The sequence below is a fragment of the Leucoraja erinacea genome, chromosome 8 (assembly GCF_028641065.1).
Source record: "Leucoraja erinacea ecotype New England chromosome 8, Leri_hhj_1, whole genome shotgun sequence".
In the NCBI taxonomy this organism is placed as follows: Eukaryota; Metazoa; Chordata; class Chondrichthyes; order Rajiformes; family Rajidae; genus Leucoraja; species Leucoraja erinaceus.
This window is the reverse complement of record NC_073384.1, coordinates 70,166,870-70,188,856: the sequence shown is the minus strand read 5'-3', so window position 1 is coordinate 70,188,856 and position 21,987 is coordinate 70,166,870. Positions and strand designations below refer to the sequence as shown.

At 46.3% G+C, this 21,987-nt stretch overlaps 1 protein-coding gene across 2 annotated transcripts; it reads left to right on the top strand.

Annotated features, from left to right (window-relative positions):
- Positions 1 to 6,153: 6,153 nt before the first annotated feature.
- On the top strand, positions 6,154 to 21,643 carry dnajc27 (DnaJ (Hsp40) homolog, subfamily C, member 27). Of its 2 annotated transcripts, XM_055639950.1 has the most exons (7): positions 6,171 to 6,416; positions 10,206 to 10,288; positions 13,252 to 13,321; positions 15,910 to 16,074; positions 16,408 to 16,530; positions 16,917 to 17,074; positions 21,368 to 21,643. In XM_055639950.1, the coding sequence occupies exons 1-7, from the start codon at positions 6,336 to 6,338 to the stop codon at positions 21,498 to 21,500; spliced, it is 813 nt and encodes a 270-aa protein (XP_055495925.1). In that variant the 5' UTR covers positions 6,171 to 6,335; the 3' UTR covers positions 21,501 to 21,643. The 2 variants fall into 2 exon arrangements, with proteins under 2 accessions (XP_055495927.1, XP_055495925.1); XM_055639952.1 differs by lacking the exon at positions 16,917 to 17,074 and having other exon boundaries at positions 6,154 to 6,416.
- The last annotated feature ends 344 nt before the right edge of the window (positions 21,644 to 21,987 follow it).

Sequence of the window (21,987 nt, the reverse complement as noted above, 5' to 3'; positions counted from 1 at the left end):
CAAGCTAAAACTAAAGACAAATAATAATCTCGTACATTCCTCTGCAAGTATCTTTAAAATATGCCCCTTCTTTGAACAAGCTCTTAAATATCGCACCTGAATCAGTTTCCATCTGATTACACTCCTTGAGGATGTTCATCTACGTGTTCAATTAATAAAACAACAAGACATTTCTATTCAACCTGTCAAAGGAATTTGAGGGGGGGGTAGAAATAGTCAGTGAGGTAAACAAACATAATAGTTGAGTGGCAAATGACAATAGTGCTACCTTCCCAATATTTAACTGAAGGAAATAATGCATTATCGGGGCTGTATGTTGTGACAGACAGCCTGACATCTTGCATGTCATTTTAATATTACACTTATCCCATCTCCCTGGATATTCTGGATTAATAAATTAAACTAATTACAAATCAATAACGTTAGCCAACTCTGAAACATGAAGCACTGAGCATTGGGGTCCAGACATCTGGCCTCAGTTCCCCGCTCACATCTGGCATTGTTCTCCATCTGAACTAGGGACCGCGGAGCCTTTTTGAAAGTGGGGAGGCTGAGCGATCACTGATCACTGGCCTTGGGGGTACCCCGTGAGGGATTGGAGCAACCGAGTAGGGACCTTTTGAAATTTGATGTATTAAAATCATGTTTTAGTGCATTGTAGAAGTATGATTTCAATTTTTTGTATGAAGTATATTTAAGAGGTAACTTTTTAAGGGGTGACTTTTTCCCCACAAAGGGTGGTGGGTGTATGGAACAAGCTGCCAGAGGAGGTAGTTGAGGCAGGGACCATCCCAACATTTAAGAAACAGTTATACTCAAGCATAGAAACATAGAAAATAGGTGCAGGACTAGGCCATTCGGCCCTTCGAGCCAGCACTGCCATTCAATATGATCATGGCTGTTCATCTAAAATCAGTACTTCTTTCCTGTGTTTTTCCCCATATCCCTTGATTTCGTTAGCCCCTAGAACTAAATGTAACTCTCTTGAAAACAGAATTGGCCTGCACTGCATTCTGTGGCAGAGAATTCCACAGATTCACAACTCTCTGCGTGAAGAAAGTTTGTCCTCATCTCAGTCCCAACTGGCGTACCCTTTATTCTTAAACTGTGACCCCTGATTCTTAACTCCCCCAACATCGGGAACATTTTTCCTGCAGTTACATTAAGTGAAAATCTAGCAGGCAAGCAGGATGCTTTCTCCAACCACTCCCCCTCTCTTTTACCCACCTCCTCTCTCCCCCTCTCTATCCTTCCTCTCCTCTCTCTCCCCCTCTCACACTGCCCCTCTCTCTCTCCCATCCACCCCTCTCTGTTCCCCCTCTCTCCCACCTCAACCCCCCCTCTCCACTCTCTCTCTCCACCTTCCCCTCTTTCCCTCCACCCTGTCTCCCTCCCCTCTCTCTCTTCCCCTCCCTTTGAGTGTCTCTGTCCCTTCGGCACAGAAACTCTCACGACAGCGGCGCAATGCTTCCAACTCCTCCAACGGCCCGGGACTCTTACACTGAGGCTGCTCCATGGCCGGAGCTGCAGCGAGCGACTCACCAGCCCAACAAACACTAGCCATCCCGCAAACTCTCGTCAGTCCCGGCTCCCCGTCCGCATCTGTACCCGCCGCTGGTTCTGCTTCCATCCCTCCCTCAGCCCCGGCTCTCCCAACACCTGCGGTCCATGCAGTTTATATGAGTTGAAATTTTCGATGATCACAGAAAATTTTGTTGATCATGACAGAGCGTGAGAAATTTGTGATCAGCGTGAGAATTTGTCCAAATGCGTGAGTCTCATGCTCAAAGCGTGAGAGTTGGCAGCCCTGCTGATGCAATAGTGGAGTGAAGCTGGAAAAGGGAGGCAGATCCTTCCTCTCGCCTTTTTGTACAAGCCACTTTCCTTGTACTCCATCCTTCTGAAGAAGGGGTCCCAATCCAAAATATCAATGTGCTCAAGATATCATCGTATCGAGTTTTCTGTCTGTCCATGATATGGAGCTGGCAGGCAAGGTAAGCGAAAATCCCAAAAGATTCTACAGGTAGATATAGAGTAAATGGGCGGTTGGCGATATAAATGTGAGGTTATCCATTTTGGTGGCAAAAAAGCGGGAAAGCAGACTATTATCTAAATGGTGGCCGATTGGGAAAGGGGGAGATGCAGCGAGACCTGGGTGTCATGGTACACCAGTCATTGAAGGTAGGCATGCAGGTGCAGCAGGCAGTAAAGAAAGCGAATGGTATGTTAGCTTTCATTGCAAAAGGATTTGAGTATAGGAGCAGGGAGGTTCTACTGCAGTTGTACAGGGTCTTGGTGAGACCACACCTGGAGTATTGCATACAGTTTTGGTCTCCAAATCTGAGGAAGGACATTATTGCCATAGAGGGAGTGCAGAGACGGTTCACCAGACTGATTCCTGGGATGTCAGGACTGTCTTATGAAGAAAGACTGGATAGACTTGGTTTATACTCTCTAGAATTTAGGAGATTGAGAGGGGATCTTATAGAAACTTACAAAATTCTTAAGGGGTTGGACAGGCTAGATGCAGGAAGATTGTTCCCGATGTTGGGGAAGTCCAGGACAAGGGTCACAGCTTAAGAATAAGGGGGAAATCCTTTAAAAACGATATGAGAAGAACTTTTTTCACACAGAGAGTGGTGAATCTCTGGAACTCTCTGCCACAGAGGGTAGTCGAGGCCAGTTCATTGGCTATATTTAAGAGGGAGTTAGATGTGACCCTTGTGGCTAAGGGGATCAGGGGGTATGGAGAGAAGGCAGGTACGGAATACTGAGTTGGATGATCAGCCATGATCATATTGAATGGCGGTGCAGGCTCGAAGGGCCGAATGGCCTACTCCTGCACCTAATTTCTATGTTTCTATAAGCATCCATGTTGATGTTTCCTGGAAGATGCTAATCTTTCATAAGATCATCATAAGATCGGAGAAGAATTAGGCCATTCGGCCCTTCCCGTCTACACCATTCAATCATGGCTGATCTAACTCTGTGTCCTAATTGTTGGAGAGGAAAGGATCTACCAGCATTTGCATAGGTAGGGACTAATTATGGACTCAGTATGCTCACGTGAGAAATCGTGTCTCATAAATCTGATTGTCATTTGAAGTGACCAAGACGATTGATGAGGGCAGGGTAGATGATGTTGTCTATCTGGACTTTAGCAATGCTTTTGAAAAGTCCTGCATGGTAGGCTGGTCTGGAAAGTTGGAGCACTAGGAAACTAAGGCTAGCTCACTGATTGGATTCAAAATTAGCATGAGGAAAGAGTCAAAGGATAGTTGAAGGGTTTTCTGATTGGAGGTCTTTGACCACTGGTGTGCAGAAAGTATTGGTGCCGAGTCCCCTGATACATTATTGATTTGGATGAGCCGATGAGAGCCTGGGGGAACTGTTGTGGGTGGGGGGGGGGGGAGAGAGGGAGAGGGGAAAAACAATGGGGGACACATCATGGGGGGACCACTGCGGGGGGGGGGGAAGAACAATGGGGGGTGAAGGGCGGGGGGGAACAATGGGGACCTGATGTGAGGGGACCTCTGGGGGAGAACAAAGGGGGCGCCGCTGTGGGGAGGGGGGCAGTGAGAACTAAAGATTATAGAGGAACGTTCCTCTATAATCTTTGGTGAGAACAAAGGAGGAGCCTGCGTACTTTATCAGTGCCGTAGGTGGCCACTATTTGCATCTCTTGGGTACACAAGCAAAGAATTTCACTGCATTGTCACATGTGACAATAAAGTAAAGCGGGGCAGAAATCGCTATCAAAACATGTGGGGGGACACAATTTCTTGGTGCCCGCGTGCGCACACACACACACATGGCTTCGGCCATGGGCCCTGTGGACGGTAACATCGGGAGATGACCTGGTTGGTAACCGACTCCGAACTCCAACAACAGCAGCTTCGTCCACCCCGAATCGTGGGGCTTCAATCGGCCTGTTCGCGGGGCCTTTCATCGCCTGGCGCGGCTTAATATCGGCAGCTGGATCTTTCATCGCCCGGCGGGGGCTTCAACATCGGGAGCCTCGACCCAGCAATTTGACCGCGGGGCGGTGGAAGATCCCGCGGCCGATTTTAAGCCGCGCGGGTGATGAAAGGCCCCGCGAACTGGCCGATTCAAGCTCCGCTCTATGATCTTTGCTCCAGCAGGACGTCTCCCTTCTTCTTCTTCTTCGGAGTTTTACGACAGCCGGCATCCGCAATGTTGCATTGCTGCCACCTTCTGGCTTCATTTCACAGTACTCATGTCTTTACATTGTATCCTTTTTATAAGGCCAGAGGCCCTCAAGAAATCAAACAACATCTTTACTTCTTTTCCTTTCCCTCCACACTCTAGAATGTTCTTTACTGATATTTCTGTCACTCCAATTGTCTTAATTTCACTGGTCATAATTCCTCTTTCTGTCTCATATCTCCTACATGCAATTAGGGCATGCTGAACTGTTTCCGGCTGATGGCATTCCTCACACAGCCCAGTAGGGTGTTTTCCCAATATTTTTAATGTGCTGTTCAGGTGAGTGTGTCCTATCGTCAATCTTGCTAATACTACCTGTTCCCTCCTGTTGCCCCCTCTTCTTGCTGTAATGCCCACTCTGTTTTGTAGCGAAAGGACGTCTCCCTCCTCCAGTCACTGTGCTTTATCCACAGTCCCATCACCTACTTCCGCCTCTGACCGACACCTCCAATCATCGCGCTGAATCATGTCCCGCCCCTCCCTTCTCCCACTGCTGACCGACTTCTCCCTCGTGCAATCGGCTCCCCTCGGTCATCAGTCCCACCCCCACTGTCTCGCGGAAAGCGGAGATTTTAAATAGATTTTTTATTTACCGAATTTCAAAATACGGATTACAAAACATGGGGGGGGGGGGATTGTCCCCCCCCTCTCAAAACATGAGAGGGACGTGCCCCCTCTCCACCCCCGCGATTTCTGCCCATGAAGTAAAGTATTCCATTCCACCATTGTCAGTAAATTTGAAGATGACACTGAAGTTGGTGATATTGTGAACAGTGATGATGGATGTGCAAGTTTATTGATGAGTTGGGAAGATATTGATGAGTTGGGAAGGTGGGCCAAGGAATGACAAATGGAATTTACTTTGACAAGTGTGAGGTGTAGCACTTTGTTATGTCAAATCAGGTTGGGACGTGCGGTAAATGGTGTATCCAAAGAGTGTTGCAGACCAGAGGGATGTAGGAGTAAAGCTACATAGTTCGCATAAAGTTGCATGGTTCCGTATGTTCTCCTCATCCTTCTCAACAATATGATACATGCTTGAAAGTCAGGCAGTATTCGTGGAGGGAGAAGCAGAGTTAATGTTCCAGGTCTGGGACCCATCACTACCCGTTCTGATGCAACCCAGTTTTGATGCAGAGTTCTAGATCAGGAAGCATTGTCTCTGCTTCTCTCCCCACAGATGCCGCTGACCGGCTGAGTGATTCCAGATTATAGAGGGATGTGGGCCAAATACAGGCAAGTGCTATGTCGAACTGTATACTTCAGATTTGCAGTTCCTTGCTAGGAGTAGTGGGTCTCGGGGGCGGGAGGAATGTGAAGACTGGGGAAGGGTCCCGACCACTAACGTGATCTTTCCACTAACCCCCCCCCCCCCCCCCCCAGGTAGAACAGGTCCCTTGCAGCAGGTGGCGCAGGCTCAACCAGCACGGCCTCCTGCGATCGGGACCCTCTCCCTCTTCCACAAGTTCATCAATTATAGGAGTAGAATAAGGCCATTCGGCCCATCGAGTCTACCCCGCCATTCAATCAGAGCTGATCTCTGCCACCTAATCCCATTTTCCTGACCTCCCCATAACCCCCCCCCCCTCTCCCCTCCCTCCCCCCCCCCCCCCCCCCCCCCCCCTCCCCCCCCCCCCTCCCTCTCTCTCCCCTCACCCCTCCTCCCCCCCCCTCCCCTCTCCCTCTCCCCCCCCTCTCTCTCCCCTCCTCCCCTCCCCCTCCCCTTACCTTCACCTTCTCCCCTCCCCCCCTCCCTCTCCATCTCCCCCCCCCTCAACCCCTCCCTCCCACCCCCTCCCTCCCTCACCCCCTCTCTCACTCCCTCCCCGTCCCTCCCTCACCCCCTCATCCCCCCCTCCGCCGCCCCGGCGCAGCGTCTCGCGAGAGGCGACCCGGCCGCCGCCGCAGCGTCTCCCTCTCGCGAGATCGCGTGGTGATGGCGGCGGGGGGCGAGTGGTCGCGGCGGCCGCCGTGTCCGTGAAGGGAAGGGGAGGGCAGGGGAGGCGAGGCTGAGAGAGGCCCCCTGGCGCACGGCCAGAGCGGCGCTGAGTGTGACCGCGGCGGGAGGCGGAGCGACGAGCTCCGGGAGAGGGTTGCGGCCCGTTACCATGGAAACCGCCGCCCGGAGGGAGAGCAAGAAGGCGCTGCGGGTGAAAGTCATCACTCTGGGCAGCGCCGAGGTGGGCAAGGTGAGAGGAGACGGTGGGATGGGCTGGGCGTCTGGCACAGTCATCGTGTGGGTTTGGATGTTTAGGGAGTGAAGGCTGCGGATGCGGGGTTGTGAGCTGGAGAGATTGGGTTAGAGGTGAATAAAGGGATAGTAATGCAGTAAAGCACAGGAACGGACACTTCGACCCACAGGGACATTTGCATCACCCACCCACAGTGTTGTGTTCCTGGTCCATCTCTACCTTTTGTAGTCCCCTTTATTTCAGGTTCAAGGAATGAACTGGCCATAAACCAGCCAATACGAGCCCCAGGCTCCGCTCCCTTGAGCATAGATCCCCCTACCCTCTCACCTGTGAGGCCTGTTGTTCCATTCTCCTAGTTCCTCCATCTCTATTAAACTTAAAGATTGGGATGCTAAGGGATGTGGGGAGAAGGCAGGAGTGGGGTACTGATTGTGGATGATCAGCCATGATCACATTGAATGATGGTGCTGGCTCGAGGGGCCGAATGGCCTACTCCTGCACCTTTTGTCTATTGAAGTGTGTGTCTGCGGCTTCTTGCACTGTTACAGCGAGGCCCGCGAAAGCTTGAGGGGAACACCTAATTTCTATCTTGGTATGTTGCAGGACTTCTACCGAACTCTCCAATTTTTTGTCTGTATTTCAACAATTAGTTTAGTATGGAGATACAACGTGAAAACAAGTCCTAAGAGCCACTAAGTCCACACCGATTAGCGATCACCTGTTCACTGGTTCTATCCTATACACTAGGGACAATTTACAGAAGCCAATTAACCTATAAATGCACATCTTTGGAATGTGGGAGGAAACTGGAGCACCTGTTGGAGAAACTGGAAAATCTATGCAGTCACAGGGAGAGCATACAAATGCTACAGAAGTACCCGCGGTCAGGATCAAACCCGGGTCTCTGATGTTGTAATGTAATTCTACCACTGTGCTGCCGTTTTTTTCTACGATAAGTCCTCCATTTCTGATATTGGTTAGTTATTCTTTCTCCATTAATAACCATAACCATATAACAATTACAGCACGGAAACAGGCCATCCCGGCCCTACAAGTCTGTGCCGAACACTTTTTTCCTTAGTCCCATCTACCTGCACTCAGACCATAATCCTCCATTCCTTTCCCATCCATATACCTATCCAATTTATTTTTAAATGATAAAATCGAACCTGCCTCCACCACTTCCACTGGAAGCTCATTCCACACAGCTACCACTTTCTGAGTAAAGAAGTTCCCCCTCATGTTACCCATAAACTTCTGTCCCTTAATTCTGAAGTCATGACCTCTTGTTTGAATCTTCCCTACTCTCAATGGGAAAAGCTTATCCATGTCAACTCTGTCTATCCCTCTCATAATTTTAAAGACCTCTACCAAGTCCCTCCTTAACCTTCTGCGCTCCAAAGAATAAAGACCTATCTTGTTCAACCTTTCTCTGTAACTTAGGTGCTGAAACCCAGGCAACATTCTAGTAAATCTCCTCTGTACTCTCTCTATTTTGTTGACATCCTTCCTATAATTGGGCGACCAAAATTGTACACCATATTCCAGAATTGGTCTCACCAATGCCTTGTACAATTTTAACATTACATTCCAACTTCTATACTCAATGCTTTGATTTATAAAGGCTAGCATACCAAAAGCTTTCTTCACCACCCTATCTACATGAGATTCCACCTTCAGGGAACTATGCACAGTTATTCCTAGATCCCTCTGTTCAACTGCATTCCTCAATTCGCTACCATTTACCATGTACGTCCTATTTTGATTTGTCCTGCCAAGATGTAGCACCTCACACTTATCAGCATTAAACTCCATCTGCCATCTTTCAGCCCATTCTTACAAATGGCCTAAATCTCTCTGTAGACTTTGGAAATCTACTTCATTATCCACAACAACACGTATTTTAGTATCATCTGCATACTTACTAATCCAATTTACCACCAATCATCCAGATCATTGATATACATGACAAACAACAGTGGACCAAGCACAGATCCCTGAGGCACCCCACTAGTCACCTGCCTCCGACCTGACAAACAGCCATCCACCATTACTCTCTGGCCTAATACTAATATAGCCCGTTCAAATCATGATAGCCAGTTATATCTTCAGCAAGTCTGCCTGTGTCCAGATTTGCGCTCTCCTCAGAATTAACATAATCTTTAAGCCTGTTTTAACTTGGCTATGTGACAGGCTGCATTACTAGCTTGGATGGACATGCAGACCAGTCACTGATCTTGTGATTCCCAGCAGATAGCAGGTGATGCCTCACATGGTGCCTGACTGTAAAAACACACCACCTTTGGAAGCTGAACCCAGGATATTTTGCAGGCACATTTCCGGGGCTGAGGGTTTCATGGAAGTACATAGTACAGGCCATTTGACTCGGCTAGTATGACCGATGGACACAAAATACTAGAGTAACTCAGCAAGACAGGCAGCATCTCTGGAGAAAAGGAATGGGTGACATTTTGGGTCGGGATCATTCTTCAGACTGAGAGTCAGGGAAGAGGACGTCCAGAGATATGGTAGAGTAAGGTGTGAAAACAACAGATCAAAGCAGATGATGATAAGGAAATACAGGATGGTTCATTGCTAGTTATGGGGAAGGTGACAACGAGGCATACAACTAGTAATATTTAATCAGGAGAACAGTAGAACTAGTCAGAGTAGTAGGATTGGGGGAAGGACGGAGAGAGAGGTTACATGAAACTATAGAAATTAATAGTCATACCGCTGGGTCGTAAGCTGCCCAAGCAAAATATGAGGTACTGTTCCTCAAATTTGCATTGGGCCTCACTCTGACAGGAGGAGGCCCAGGACAGAAAGGTCAGTATGAGAATAGGAGGGGGAGCTAAAGTGATATGAATCGGGTGATCACGTAGGTAGGCCTAGACAGACTGAGTGGAGGTGTTCAGCGAAAAGATCGCCAAGCCTGCCTTTGGTCTCGCTGATATATTAGAAGCCCACACTTGGAAAAACGGATACAGTAGATGAGGTTGAAGGAGGTGCAAGTGAACTTCTGCCTCGCCTGAAAAGACTGTCGAGGCCCTTGGACGGAGTCGATTGAGGAAGTATAGGACAGGTGTTGCATCTCCTGTGGTTGCAGGGTAAAGTACCTGGGAAGGGGGGTGGTTTGGGTGGGTGGGATGAGTTAACCAGGGAGTTGTGGAGGGAACAGTCTCTGCGGAAAGGGGTGAAGATGGGAAGATGTGGTTAGTGGTGAGATCCTGTTAGAGGTGGTCAAAATGTCAGAGGATTATGTGCTGTATGCGACGGCTGATGGGTGAAAGGTAGGGACGTGGGGGACTCTGTCTGATGCGACGGACGTGGGGGCGGTAAGGGGGAGCAAGAGCGTAGCTGCGGGATACCGAGGACATCCGTGTGAAGGCCTCATCTACGATGGAAGAAGGCAGGCACGAGTTATTGATTGGGGATGATCAGCCATGATCACAATGAATGGCGGTGCTGGCCCGAAGGGCCGAATGACCTCCTCCTGCACCTATTTTCTATGTTTATATGGAAGAGGGGAATCCTCGATTGCTAAAGAATAAGGACATCTCGAATGTCCTCGTTTGGAACACCAATGGACCACAGACGGCATCATTACGTGTTGTGACCTTATTCCTTCCCAACATTGTGGGTGTATGGACCTGGAGATCAGTGAGCTTCTGTGAGTTGTTACTGTCCTGTACATCACTCAGTACCATGCTGAGAGAAAGCAGAGGCGGAGCCTGGGTGTGTCCTGATCTTCCTGGTGTTGAAACTGTTACTGTTTCTTTCCAGAGCTGTATCATCAAACGCTATTGTGAGAAGAGATTTGTCCCAAAATATTTGGCGACTATTGGGATTGACTATGGAGTTACAAAGTGAGTATTGTGGATATCTATTTTTTTTTTCTCCTGTCATTAGCCTGGCTGTGGCTGTAGTAAAGTATGTAGACTAGTTAACAATAGCATCACCTCAATTCTTGATCAATGGGATAGGGATGTATTTAATGAAAGTGGGCGAGAGCAGTTTGGAGGTACAAGCCACATGGCTACGTATCTTCCACTCTCCACCTTTGTGGATCTCTTGCTGTCTGGCCAAGTGATGCTGAGATGCATTCCTTGACCTCAGTGCCCTTGTTGGACAACAGTTGGTCAGCACTGTCGCACTCTAACTGTATTGTTGGTATTATTACAAATAACACCAGGGGCTAGGAAAGTTAGCTACTGAGGCTGAAGAAAGTAACTGGGGGTGGAAGGATTGACAGAAGCTCTTTAACTTGTCTGTTCATTATTTCAATCTGTATCTGACCTTCACTGGTACATTATATTCATATTCTCAGCAAAAATACACCGGTTCAGCATTAAAACCTCTTCAGCCACAGCCTGTGGAGGAGATAGGTGTAGATCCACAGCTTTGATGGACAAATTGTTTCTTCAAGGGCATTGGCTGAGTTTTACAATGTTAGCATGTGGAAGCAGACAGACCCTTTAGCCCAACTCGTCTCAAATAAAAACACAACATGCTGCAATACCCAGCAGGTCAAGCAACATCTGCTGCAAGAGAAACAGAGTTCCCTTTTTTCTTATTTCTAGTATCTCTAATATCTGGAGCTTTTTTGTTTAAAATTGTCTCCCTATTCTTGTTTTCCCACACCTGAAAAAATGAGTTCCTTTCTTGACCGTTAATTTTCAAGAGAATACAAAACTATATTCAAATTTGTGAGCTCGTAATGTAATTCTTTTAACCCTTTCACTATTCTAGGGAATTAATGTTGCTTTCTCAGTGTCGGATATATTTAGCTGGTGAGTGGCATCAGTGCGGAGAGTTGGTGTTTCAGATCTGTGGCCCCTCATTAGAACAGGGAAAACAATACGTGTGTTTTAAGTTGCGGAGATGCGAGGGATGCAGGGACACAATGATTGTGGTAAAGCAGGAGGCTTGCTGTGAAAGGCACTGGAATAGTTTGCTGTTATTGACAAAATAAAAGACTCAAGTAGAAAGTCTGCACTGTACTGATCTGATGATTAGATTAGATAATTGTTATATGCGCCAGCTGGTGATATGGTTGCCTAGGTATTCAAACACATCTACAAAAGCTCCATAGATGAGGAAAGTTCAATATCTCTTTCCTATACTTCATCTCATAGTTGTGGATCCGCCCAACAAAAGTAGTATCATCAGTGAACTTAACATTTGAGTCGGAAGACTCAATCTTCACTGAATGTTCAGAAGACTGGTGTAGATATGGGTCATTACAAATCTTTCAAAGCGCTTCATTGTGATCATTGTATAAAGCTACTGGGCGGTCGTCAATGAGACGGGTCACTTAATTCTTCTTGGGAAATGGAATGATGGAGGTTTTCCGAAAGCAGATGAGGACAGTAGACTATTGAAGTGAGAGGCTGAAAATGTTACCAAAGACGGTGGCCTGTTAATTGGTGCAGATAGCGTTAGGACTTCATGTACGGTATCATTCTCCTTGAAAGCCTTGGATCTGGCAGAGGGTAAATCTCCCTGTTCATCCAAGGTTTCTGGTTAAGATAGACCCTAATCATCTTTGTTGGAATGCAGCTATCAATGCATTTCTCGATAAAAAGTAGTGATGACTGACGTATATTTATTCAGACGGGTTGAAGTGGTTTTGAACCTGTTGCAGCTTACTGACTTAAGGTAGTCCTGAAGTAGATCCTCAGTCTGCACCATTATTCTTTGGGTTGGTCCCTGGTGTTTCAATCTGTGTCAGAGAAGCAAGTCTTGTGAACAGTCTGGTTCAGCTTGTAATTGTGGAGGGCTGGGATTGGGTCAGTGTTAAGAGAGTGGTGCTTTTGATATGTGGCAAACGCCATGGCTTCCTCCTGCTGGAACTGACACTAGATATGAATAGTGCACTTGAAATTTACAATTTGTCTTGGTAAATGTGGCCCATGGTCTGAAGAAGCTTTGAACGTTCAGTGCTGACAGTCTTTTGAGAATACTGATTCATCCATTCCTTGTCTTATCCATACCTGTAGTTTAGTGGAGAAGAGTGCCAGGGTATCATTAAAGACCTAGCGCAGTTACACCATAAGGTTTGAAGGTAGACAAAAGTGCTGGAGAAACTCAGCGGGTGCAGCAGCATCTATGGAGCGAAGGAAATAGGTAACGTTTTGGGCCGAAACCCTTCTTCAGACTGCCACAAGGTTTGAGTTGGGTCTGGAGTTTGGGGAACGTTGCAGCACAGAAGTGTATCAATAAAAATCGGAGTGGTGGCGCCATAGAGTGTGGCAGCCTCGCCTGCAGCTGTTAGTTCTTCACCCTTTTTTTAATTTTTAGTTTGTTAAAAAGTTTTGTTCTGGAGGCCTTTTAGTCCTTTTATGTGGGGGATGGGTGGGGGGAAAGGGGGAAACCGTTTTCTCCAGTCCTTACCTGGGCGAAGATGCGTCCTTCCTCTGAGCCGCATCTTCGCCCCCTCCTCATGGCCTACCACCTAGATTGGCACGGCCTTTCCGGAACTCCAAGCTGCTGAGTGTGTTCTTCCGACGCCGGAGTTCCATCATTCAGGCGAGAGGGCCTGAAACATCGGGCCGCCGTTGTGGCGACTGCAGAGACCTCAATAGGCCCCGACCACGGGTGAGCATGGAGGAAGTGGACTGAACTTTGTTGCCTTCCCTCACAATGGGAAACGTTGATTCTGCTGTGGGGGGATGATTTTTATGTTTAATGTTAAATTCTATAATGTTTTTAATTTATTTGTGTGCTGCAACGGCAACTCAAATTTCACTGGACCAATTGGTGTATGTGACAATAAATGTCCTTTGTCCTTTAATGCAAAACCTGCTCACTGTTGTTTTTATCTCCTCAGGGTTCAGATGAGGGATCGTGAGATTAAAGTTAACATCTTTGACATGGCGGGTCATCCATTTTTCTATGAGGTGGGTGTGAGAGAGACCTAGAAATTTTGCATTTCTAAGGCTGTTGCACGCAATAAGGTCTCTTGTAATGTAGAGATGATGTGCAGGAATAAATGGGGCCAAGACTGGAAAACTGATCCTGGAAACGTGAACTGGGATCTTGCCCATTAAGCCGTATGTTTATTGCCAATGAATGGGCGGGAGCAGGTATGCCCAACCAGTCTGTGGCAATGTTTTGGAAGGTAGTTAGAAGTAGGAAGGTAATTGCCACAGAAGGTAGTTGAGGCCAGTTCATTGGCTATATTTAAGAGGGAGTTAGATGTGGCCCTTGTGGCTAAAGGGATCAGGGGGTATGGAGAGAAGGCAGGTACAGGATACTGAGTTGGATGATCAGACATGATCATATTGAATGGCGGTGCAGGCTCGAAGGGCCGAACGGCCTACTCCTGCACCTATTTTCTATGTTTCTATGTTCGTCCTGTTGCAGAGTACACCAATTACATGTTTTCTCCCAATTCCTATTTCCTGTCACCTTTTCTTCAGCCATCTCTGGAAACCATTGTTAACTGGTTTCAGCTTCATTCATCTATGCTGAGTTCAATATCTTCAAATTCCCAATGTAAAAGAAAAATAGTGTTGTTTACTAAGCCCCAAATTTGTGTTCAAATGCACCTGGTTCTAACGGAGTCCTGGGACCTTTTGCCGAGGGCCGCCAGCGTGAATCTCCGCCCAGCGCGCGGCCTGTGGACTTCGGGAGCCGTGGTCTCCGGTAAGAAGTGGCCGATTTGGATGTCCAAGCCGCTGAGGTTGTTGGAGTTCCAGCATCCCGGCGAGAGGGCCTGAACATCGGGCCGCCCGTAGCGGCAACAGAGAAGGGTTCGGGAGCCCCCGACCACGGGTGAACAACAGAGGAGGATGACTAAACTTTGGTGCCTTACGTCACAGTGGGAAACTTTGATTCCGCTGTGTGGGGATGTTTATGTTAAAGACTTTCGTGTTCTGTGCTCTTTTTTATTCGTATGGCTGTATGGTGACCACACATTTCACTGTACCAATTGGTACATGTAGGTATGTTACAAAACCTACCTGAATCATGTATGAGAATCTGTCCCAGCCCCGTGTGTGTGATTTTGGCGCTGTTTAGAGGGGGCGGGTTTAAAACGCGATTTTTACTAGGCTGTTGCAATCGAAAATGTTCAGCCTAGTAAATCATTAACGGAAAATCGCTGAAAGACCCCGTCGCAAAAGGTATTATTAGTTTTTATGGCCTGTATAATAGTTATAGTAGTTTAAAAATCACTCTCTAAACCCGCGACCTCTCGCAGCCCCAGGGTTTTATAAAGCAAACAATTAAAGGTATGTACCTTATTTTTGCATTTGAAGGGGCTTCTTAAGAACCGTGTATATAAAGTTTTCTATAGCGAGTAGCTAATTTTGGGCTCTTTATATCCCGCAGTATTTTTCTGGGCATTTGAGGGCACAAATCCAGTGCAATGTGAACGTTCTAAACCAGCGCGTTCACAGGATCCCACTAGAAAGCCGATTTAAATGGACTTTAATTTACAGCAATTGAACACTAAATTCCTTCCATTTGGCCTATAAATTAATGTAAATGAGATTTTAAAATCATGTTTTATTGTGAATTATTTATGAATATTATTTGGACACTTGGGCTATTTAAAAACGTTAATCATTTATTAAGAAATGGATAGATGTTTAGATCTAGTAATTGAAGTTTGAAATTTGCTACACTTGGGTAACTAACTAATTATATGCTTTAATTTCAGGTCATCCAAGTTAGATTATTTTATGTTTGTTTCAGAATGGTTCAATCTACGATAACTGAAAATTTCATTCAGTTCTCTTAATTTTTAAGAAGGTTATGGCCTTTTGACTGTCCATGATCACAGCTTTTTTGTTATGTCCATAGAAAATCAATAGGGAACAAGATGCTAATTTCCGAGTATGAAAATGGCCATAACTTTTTAAATACTTGAGATATGAAAGTGAATTAGGTGTCAAATTAAACTTATTTTTATGCTTTATCTGATGGGATAAATTACAGACTTGATTTTTTAAATCTCAAAATTTTGTAACATTGCTAGTACATGTGACAAATAAATGTCTCTTGTCTCTTGTTCTAAAATAATGATCCACTCATTATTTACCTTTCTATCAAATCATTGCGTTATCTCCAGTAAGGCATTTGACAAAAATGCATGGAATGAATGCACAAAGTACATTTGATTGCATAGCATTTTGCATATTTTCAAAGTATTTAACAAGGTTCCTGATGGTAGGCTGATCCAAAAGATTGGGACACATGGGGTTCATGGTCACTAGATAGTCACCAAAACACTCTTTTTCTTTGTTATTTCTCTTTCTGGTTGAATGAAGTTCATATCTCTTTGTATTTGTATGACAATATGTTAGCCGCTCTATCTAGCGTATATCTTTAGAATAATTTCCCCTGCAGTTGCTAGCAGTACTCTATGAATTAGAAGCTTCTTACTTAAGCTGAACATTATGCTCCCCAATTCTCCTATTGCGGATAGTCAAAGATATTTCCCATACCTTTAGCCATCAGTTCTTTTATATGTTTGTAATAGGTGCGAAATGAGTTTTACAAAGACACGCAAGGGGTGATCCTGGCTTATGATGTTGGGCAGAAGGAATCCTTCAAAGCACTGGAAAGTTGGCTCACTGAGATGAAGCAAGAACTTGGACCTCATGCAAACATGGAAAACATTGTGTTTGTTGTATGTGCTAATAAGGTAACAATTTGTAATATCACTTGTTGCATCAACTGGTCTCTCTCTGTTCAGATGTGGTGTTTAACCCATGTTGTGCCTGCCCGAGGAGTTTTACTCTGCATCCTGGGAGCATGAGAAGGACAGTGTAAAGGGAGCTTTACTACACATTGAACCTGTGCTCGCCTTAACCTGGGTATGTTTGATCAGTCAGAATGCCGAACAAGAACATTTCCTTACTCTGGAGCTAATATTCCTTTCAACATGATATGAATAGAAATTGCTGCCTGCTGCATTTGAAAAAGATGTGAAGTGGACACTTCCTCTTTCCTATGTTGTGTGATTCCCTTTTCCCAGGTGGACTGTGGGAAACGGCGCGTGATTGATGAGAGTGAGGGGCGTCTCTGGGCTGAGAATCGTGGATTCTACTACTTTGAAACCTCAGCACAATCTGGTGAGGGTATCAATGAGATGTTCCAGGTATGTTTACGGGTCAGAACCATTACGGCAAGCAGAACGACGAGGGGCTCTGGAGATTTATGAGGAGGAATGTTTGTGAGGTGGAACATTGGGCCAGGGTCCCAGGGGGAGAATGGGTTGCACCTGTAGTCCTGGGGTAAGGGGCAGGGAAGCACTAATCTGCCAGAGAGCACAGTGGCCCTTGCTTTGGAGTGGGAATCCATGGTGTTGGTGTGGGAGCACACCTTGATAGGGGTGGACTAGAGGGAGTACCAGTAGTGCTGGGATGATGGTAGTGCCAGGGTCCAGGTAGTGGAGTGGGTGTGTGGGATGACACCATCCTGGGTGGTGCTTCAGACTGAGTTGTACTTATTCAGCTCTCTTTTCTGCATTCTGCCTGCGTCTAGACTTTCTTCTCGTCGATCCTTGACATGTGTGAGAATGGTAAGCGTCCTCAGTCCAACCTTAGCCTGGGGTTCACCAAAGAGCAGGCCGACACCATCCGCAGGATACGGAATAGCAAGGATAGCTGGGAGATACTGGGAATGAAGCCTGGAGCATCCAGGTAAAGCAAACTCCGTGTGACTTGCTGCTTGCCTGGGCCACATAATACTATGGCATTGTAAAGCTCAGCGATTACATCCTGAGACTGTCAGCCCGCACGGGCCAGGCATTACACCAGGGACTTGCTCCATGTTGGGTCACTAAGCTATCTGTTTGCCCTCCTTGAGTTTTCAGCATGTTACTGTATACTAAAAACAAAGCATCAACTGAAGGCGGTGCTGGCTCGAAGGGCCGAATGGCCTCCTCCTGCACCTATTTTCTGTGTTTCCAGCCCATAGTTGCGTTTATATTGTTTGAATTTTGGCCTTGACTACGTCAGGTTTACAAGAGCAATTGTCAGTTGGCAATTTGTAGCTTTAGTTTGCAACCAGATGGCTCTTCTGTCTTACCTCAGCCCACCTCCAGATGGAGTGGTGCCTTAAACTTGTCATTCTGCAAAGCAGCTGTCTTGTTCTGGTGTGGACAGTGCAATCAAGTTCAGGAAACTTGGTCAAGTTGCTGGGCAATGTCGTGATCCTCATGGTTCACTGAGGGAATTGATGCAGCAGACTGGCAGCAGCAATGAGTGAGCCCTAGCACAATGCTGACACTGCACAGTGCAATTCAAGGTTTCAAGGTCAGTTTATTATCACATATACCAATTAAGGCACAGTGAAATTCGAATTACCATACAGTCATATTAAATAAAAATCAACAAGACACACAACTACATAAAAGTTAACATAAACATCCACCACAGAGGATTTCCCGTTCCTCACTGTGATGGAAGGCAATAAAGTCCAATCTTCTCTTTATTCTCCTGCGGTCGGGGCAGTTGAATCTTCCGCAGTCGGTGCGTTCAAAGATCCCGCTCCCGTGTTGATCTCTAATCTAATTGGCCTCCACTGCCTTCTGTGGCAGAGAATTCCGCAGATTCACAACTGGGTGAAAAAGGTTTTCCTCATCTCAGTCTTAAATGGCCTATCCCTTATTCTTAAAATGTGACCCCTGGTTCTGGACTCCCCCAACATTGGGAACATTTTTCCTGCATCTAACCTGTCCAATCCTTTAAGAATTTTGTATGTTTCTATAAGATACCCTCTCATCTTTCTAAATTCCAATGAATATAAGCCCAGTCGACCCATTCTTTCATCATATGTCAGTCCCACCATCCCGGGAATTAACCTGGTGAACCTACGCTGCATTCCCACAATAACGTCCTTCCTCAAATTATGAGACCAAAATTGCACACAATACTCCAGGTGTGGTCACACCAGGGCCCTGTACAACTGTAGAAGGACCTCTTTGCTCCTAAACTCAAATCCTCTCCAATGAAGGCCAACATTCTCTGGGAACAAGGCCAACCAGGCAGTGGAGGCCAATTAGATTAGAGATCAACTCGGGAGCGGGATCTTCGAACGCACCGACTGCGGAAGATTCAACTGCCCTTAAGGGGTTGGACAGGCTAGATGCAGGAAGATTGTTCCCGATGTTGGGGAAGTCCAGGACAAGGGGTCACAGCTTAAGGATAAGGGGGAAATCCTTTAAAACCGAGATGAGGAGAACTTTTTTCACACACAGAGTGGTGAATCTCTGGAACTCTCTGCCACAGAAGGTAGTTGAGGCCAGTTCATTGGCTATATTTAAGAGGGAGTTAGATGTGGCCCTTGTGGCCAAGGGGATCAGAGGGTATGGAGAGAAGGCAGGTACGGGATACTGAGTTGGATGATCAGCCATGATCATATTGAATGGCGGTGCAGGCTCGAAGGGCCGAATGGCCTACTCCTGCACCTAATTTCTATGTTTAACATGCCAATAGCTTTCCTCACTGCCTGCTGTACCTGCATGCTTACTTTCAGTGACTGATGTACAAACACACCAAGGTCTTGTTGCACCTCCCCTTTTCCAAATCTGACACCATTCAGTAATAATCTGCCTTTCTGTTCTTGCCACCAAAGCGGATAACCTCACATTTATCCGCACAACACATTTATCCACAATGGCCTGTTTCCTTTATCATCGTTACTTTTTTGCATATCTTTCATTCATTTGTTCCATATCTCTCAAGATCGTCTATATCTCTCGTTTGCCTTTCCTCGGACTCTCAGTCTGAAGAACGGTCTCGACCCGAAACGTCACCTATTCCTTTTCTGCAGAGATACTGTCTGACCTGCTCAGTTACTCCAGGTTTTGGTGTCTATCTCTGGTTTACAGTTCCTTCCTATACAATTCACACAGCTGTCATCTTGACGATGTCAGATGACAGTTATAGAGTTATAGAATAGAATGATAGTGTGTAAACTTGCCCACACCGGCCAACATGTCCCAGCTACACTGGTCCCACCTGCTTGCATTTGGTCCATATCCCTCTAAACCTATCCCATCCATGTACCTGTCTAACTCTTTCTTAAATATTGGGATAGTCCCTGACTCAACTACCTCCTCCGGCAGCTTGTTCCGCACACCCACCAACCTTTGTGTGAAAAGGTTACCCCTCAGATTCCTATTAAATCTTTTTCTCTTCACCTTAAACCTATGTCCTCTGGTCCTCGACTCCCCTACTCTGGGCAAGAGACTCTGTGCATCTACCCGATCTATTCCTCATGATTTTATACACCTCAATAAGATCACCCTCATCCTCCTGCACTCCATGGAATAGAGTCCCAGCCTACTCAACCTCTCCCTATAGCTCAGACCCTCCAGTCCTGGCAATTTCCACGTAAATCTCCTCAGCCTGCTAACATATTTCCTATAACATGGTGCCCAGAACAGAACACAATATTCTAAATGCGGTCTCACCAACGTCTTATACAACTGCAACGTGACCTCCCAACCTCTACACTCAATACTGTGACTGATGAAGGCCAATGTGCCAGATGCCTTTTTGACCATCCAATCTACCTGTGACTCGACCTTCAAGGAACCACGCACCTGTACTCCTAGATCCCTCAGCTCTACAACACTCCCCAGAGGCCTACCATTCACTGTGTAGGTTCTGCCCATGTTAGACTTCCCAGAATGCAACACCTCACATTTCTCTGTATTAAATTCCATCAACTATTCCTCAGCCCACCTGACCAATCGATCCAGATCCTGCTGCAATTTTTCACAACCATCTTCACTATCTGTAAAACCACACACTTTTGTATCATCAGCAAACTTGCTAATCTTTCCGTGCTTGTTCTCATCCAAATCATTGATGTAGATGACAAACAGTAACGGGCCCAGCACCGAAGCCTGAGGCACACCATTAGTCACAGGCCTCCAGTCCGAGAAGCAACCTTCCACCATCACCCTCTGCTTCCTTCCATGGAGCCAATTTTGTATCCATTCAGCTATCTCTCCATGGATCTCATGCGATCTAACCTTGTTGATACAAACTACATTGCTGTGAGTGGGGCAATACTCCATAAAGTCCCAAACTCGCTGTGTTATTCACTGTGTCCTCCACTTAGGGTAGTAAACCTGGTGGATTATGATATTTCATAGTTTCACTTGCATCTTTACAAGTAGCAAATTTATATGTATGTTACATAGAAACATAGAAAATAGATGCAGGAGGAGGCCATCCACAATCAGTACCCCGTACCTGCCTTCTCGCCATATCCCCTGACTCCGCTATCTTTAAGAGCTCTATCTAACTCTCTTGAAAGTAACCAGAGAATTGGCCTTCACTGCCTTCTGAGGTAGAGAATTCCATAGATTCACAACTTTCTGGGTTAAAAGCTTTTCCTCATCTCCGTTCTAAATGGCCTACCCCAAATCTTAAACTGTGGCCCCTGGTCTGGATTCTCTCAACATCGGGAACATGTTTCCTGCCTCTAGTGTGTCCAATCCCTTAATGATCTTATATGTTTCAATGAGATTTCCTCTCATCCTTCTAAATTCCGGAGTATGCAAGCCCAACCGCTCCATTCTATCAACAAATGACAGTCCCGCTATCCCAGGAATTAACCCATTGAACCTAAGCTGCACTCCTTCAAAGCAAGAATGTCCTTCCTCAAATTTGGAGACCAAAACTGCACACAATACTCGAGGTATGGTCTCACCATTTGGGCCCTGCACAAACTCCGTACAGACTACAAACAAACTCCGTACAGACTCTGTGTGCTTCCTTAATCTGAGAATGTTTGATCAATCAGAGTGCCTAACAGGAACATTTCCGGAGTTGTACCTCTGCTGAAATGAGCCATTGCTGTGAATCATTTGCGCGGGAAATAATGGAAGCGTTAGTATGTCAGAGCCGAATGTCCTGTCAGAGCCCAGTAGTTAGTTATTTGCGCTGGTGGACCCTGACATTGCTCAACATTTGCAGGGATGATGTAAACAAGGCGTACCGGAAGCTGGCGATGCTCCTTCACCCGGACAAGTGTCTCGCACCGGGGAGTGAAGATGCCTTCAAAGCAGTTGTCAACGCGCGGACCGTGCTGCTGAAAAACATCAAGTAAGAACGGGGTGATGATTCTGAAACAGAATGAGAAGCATCCTCTCCACCTGCTGTGTGTTAACATTCACTGGAACTAAGGAGCTAATAAATGTCATTTAATGTTTGGCATGAGCGCAGGACAAATAAACATGAACGTTTACGTGGTGCAAGTTTTAGTGATTTGCACAATCAACCTTCACTGATCAATAACCATCAATAAGAGACGAGCAGCAACTGAGTCCTGTAAAGGGACAGTGGTTTGGATGCTGGGCTGATGCAACGTGTCAAAGGTAGGCTTTGAAAATGCCTATTCGGGGCTGACAAAGGTAGGCTTTGAAAATGCACCAGATATGCTAAATGCAAGTACTTCAATTTGAACTGATGAAATTGGGGGTATTGGTGTCTGCTTTCCTCTTCATTTGCAGGCTCATTCCCCTAATTCAAGTCTGTTCTGATGAAAAGTCATTAAGCTGAAACTTTGGTTTTGTTTGTCTCCAAAGAATCTTCCA

Excerpts from the sequence above, each read along its gene's own strand:
- dnajc27 (XM_055639950.1), top strand. The coding sequence starts at position 6,336 with ATGGAAACCGCCGCCCGGAGGGAGAGCAAGAAGGCGCTGCGGGTGAAA. Across the intron at positions 10,289-13,251 it reads ATTGACTATGGAGTTACAAA|GGTTCAGATGAGGGATCGTG; the intron begins GTGAGTATTGTG and ends TTATCTCCTCAG. Across the intron at positions 16,075-16,407 it reads TTGTTGTATGTGCTAATAAG|GTGGACTGTGGGAAACGGCG; the intron begins GTAACAATTTGT and ends CCCTTTTCCCAG.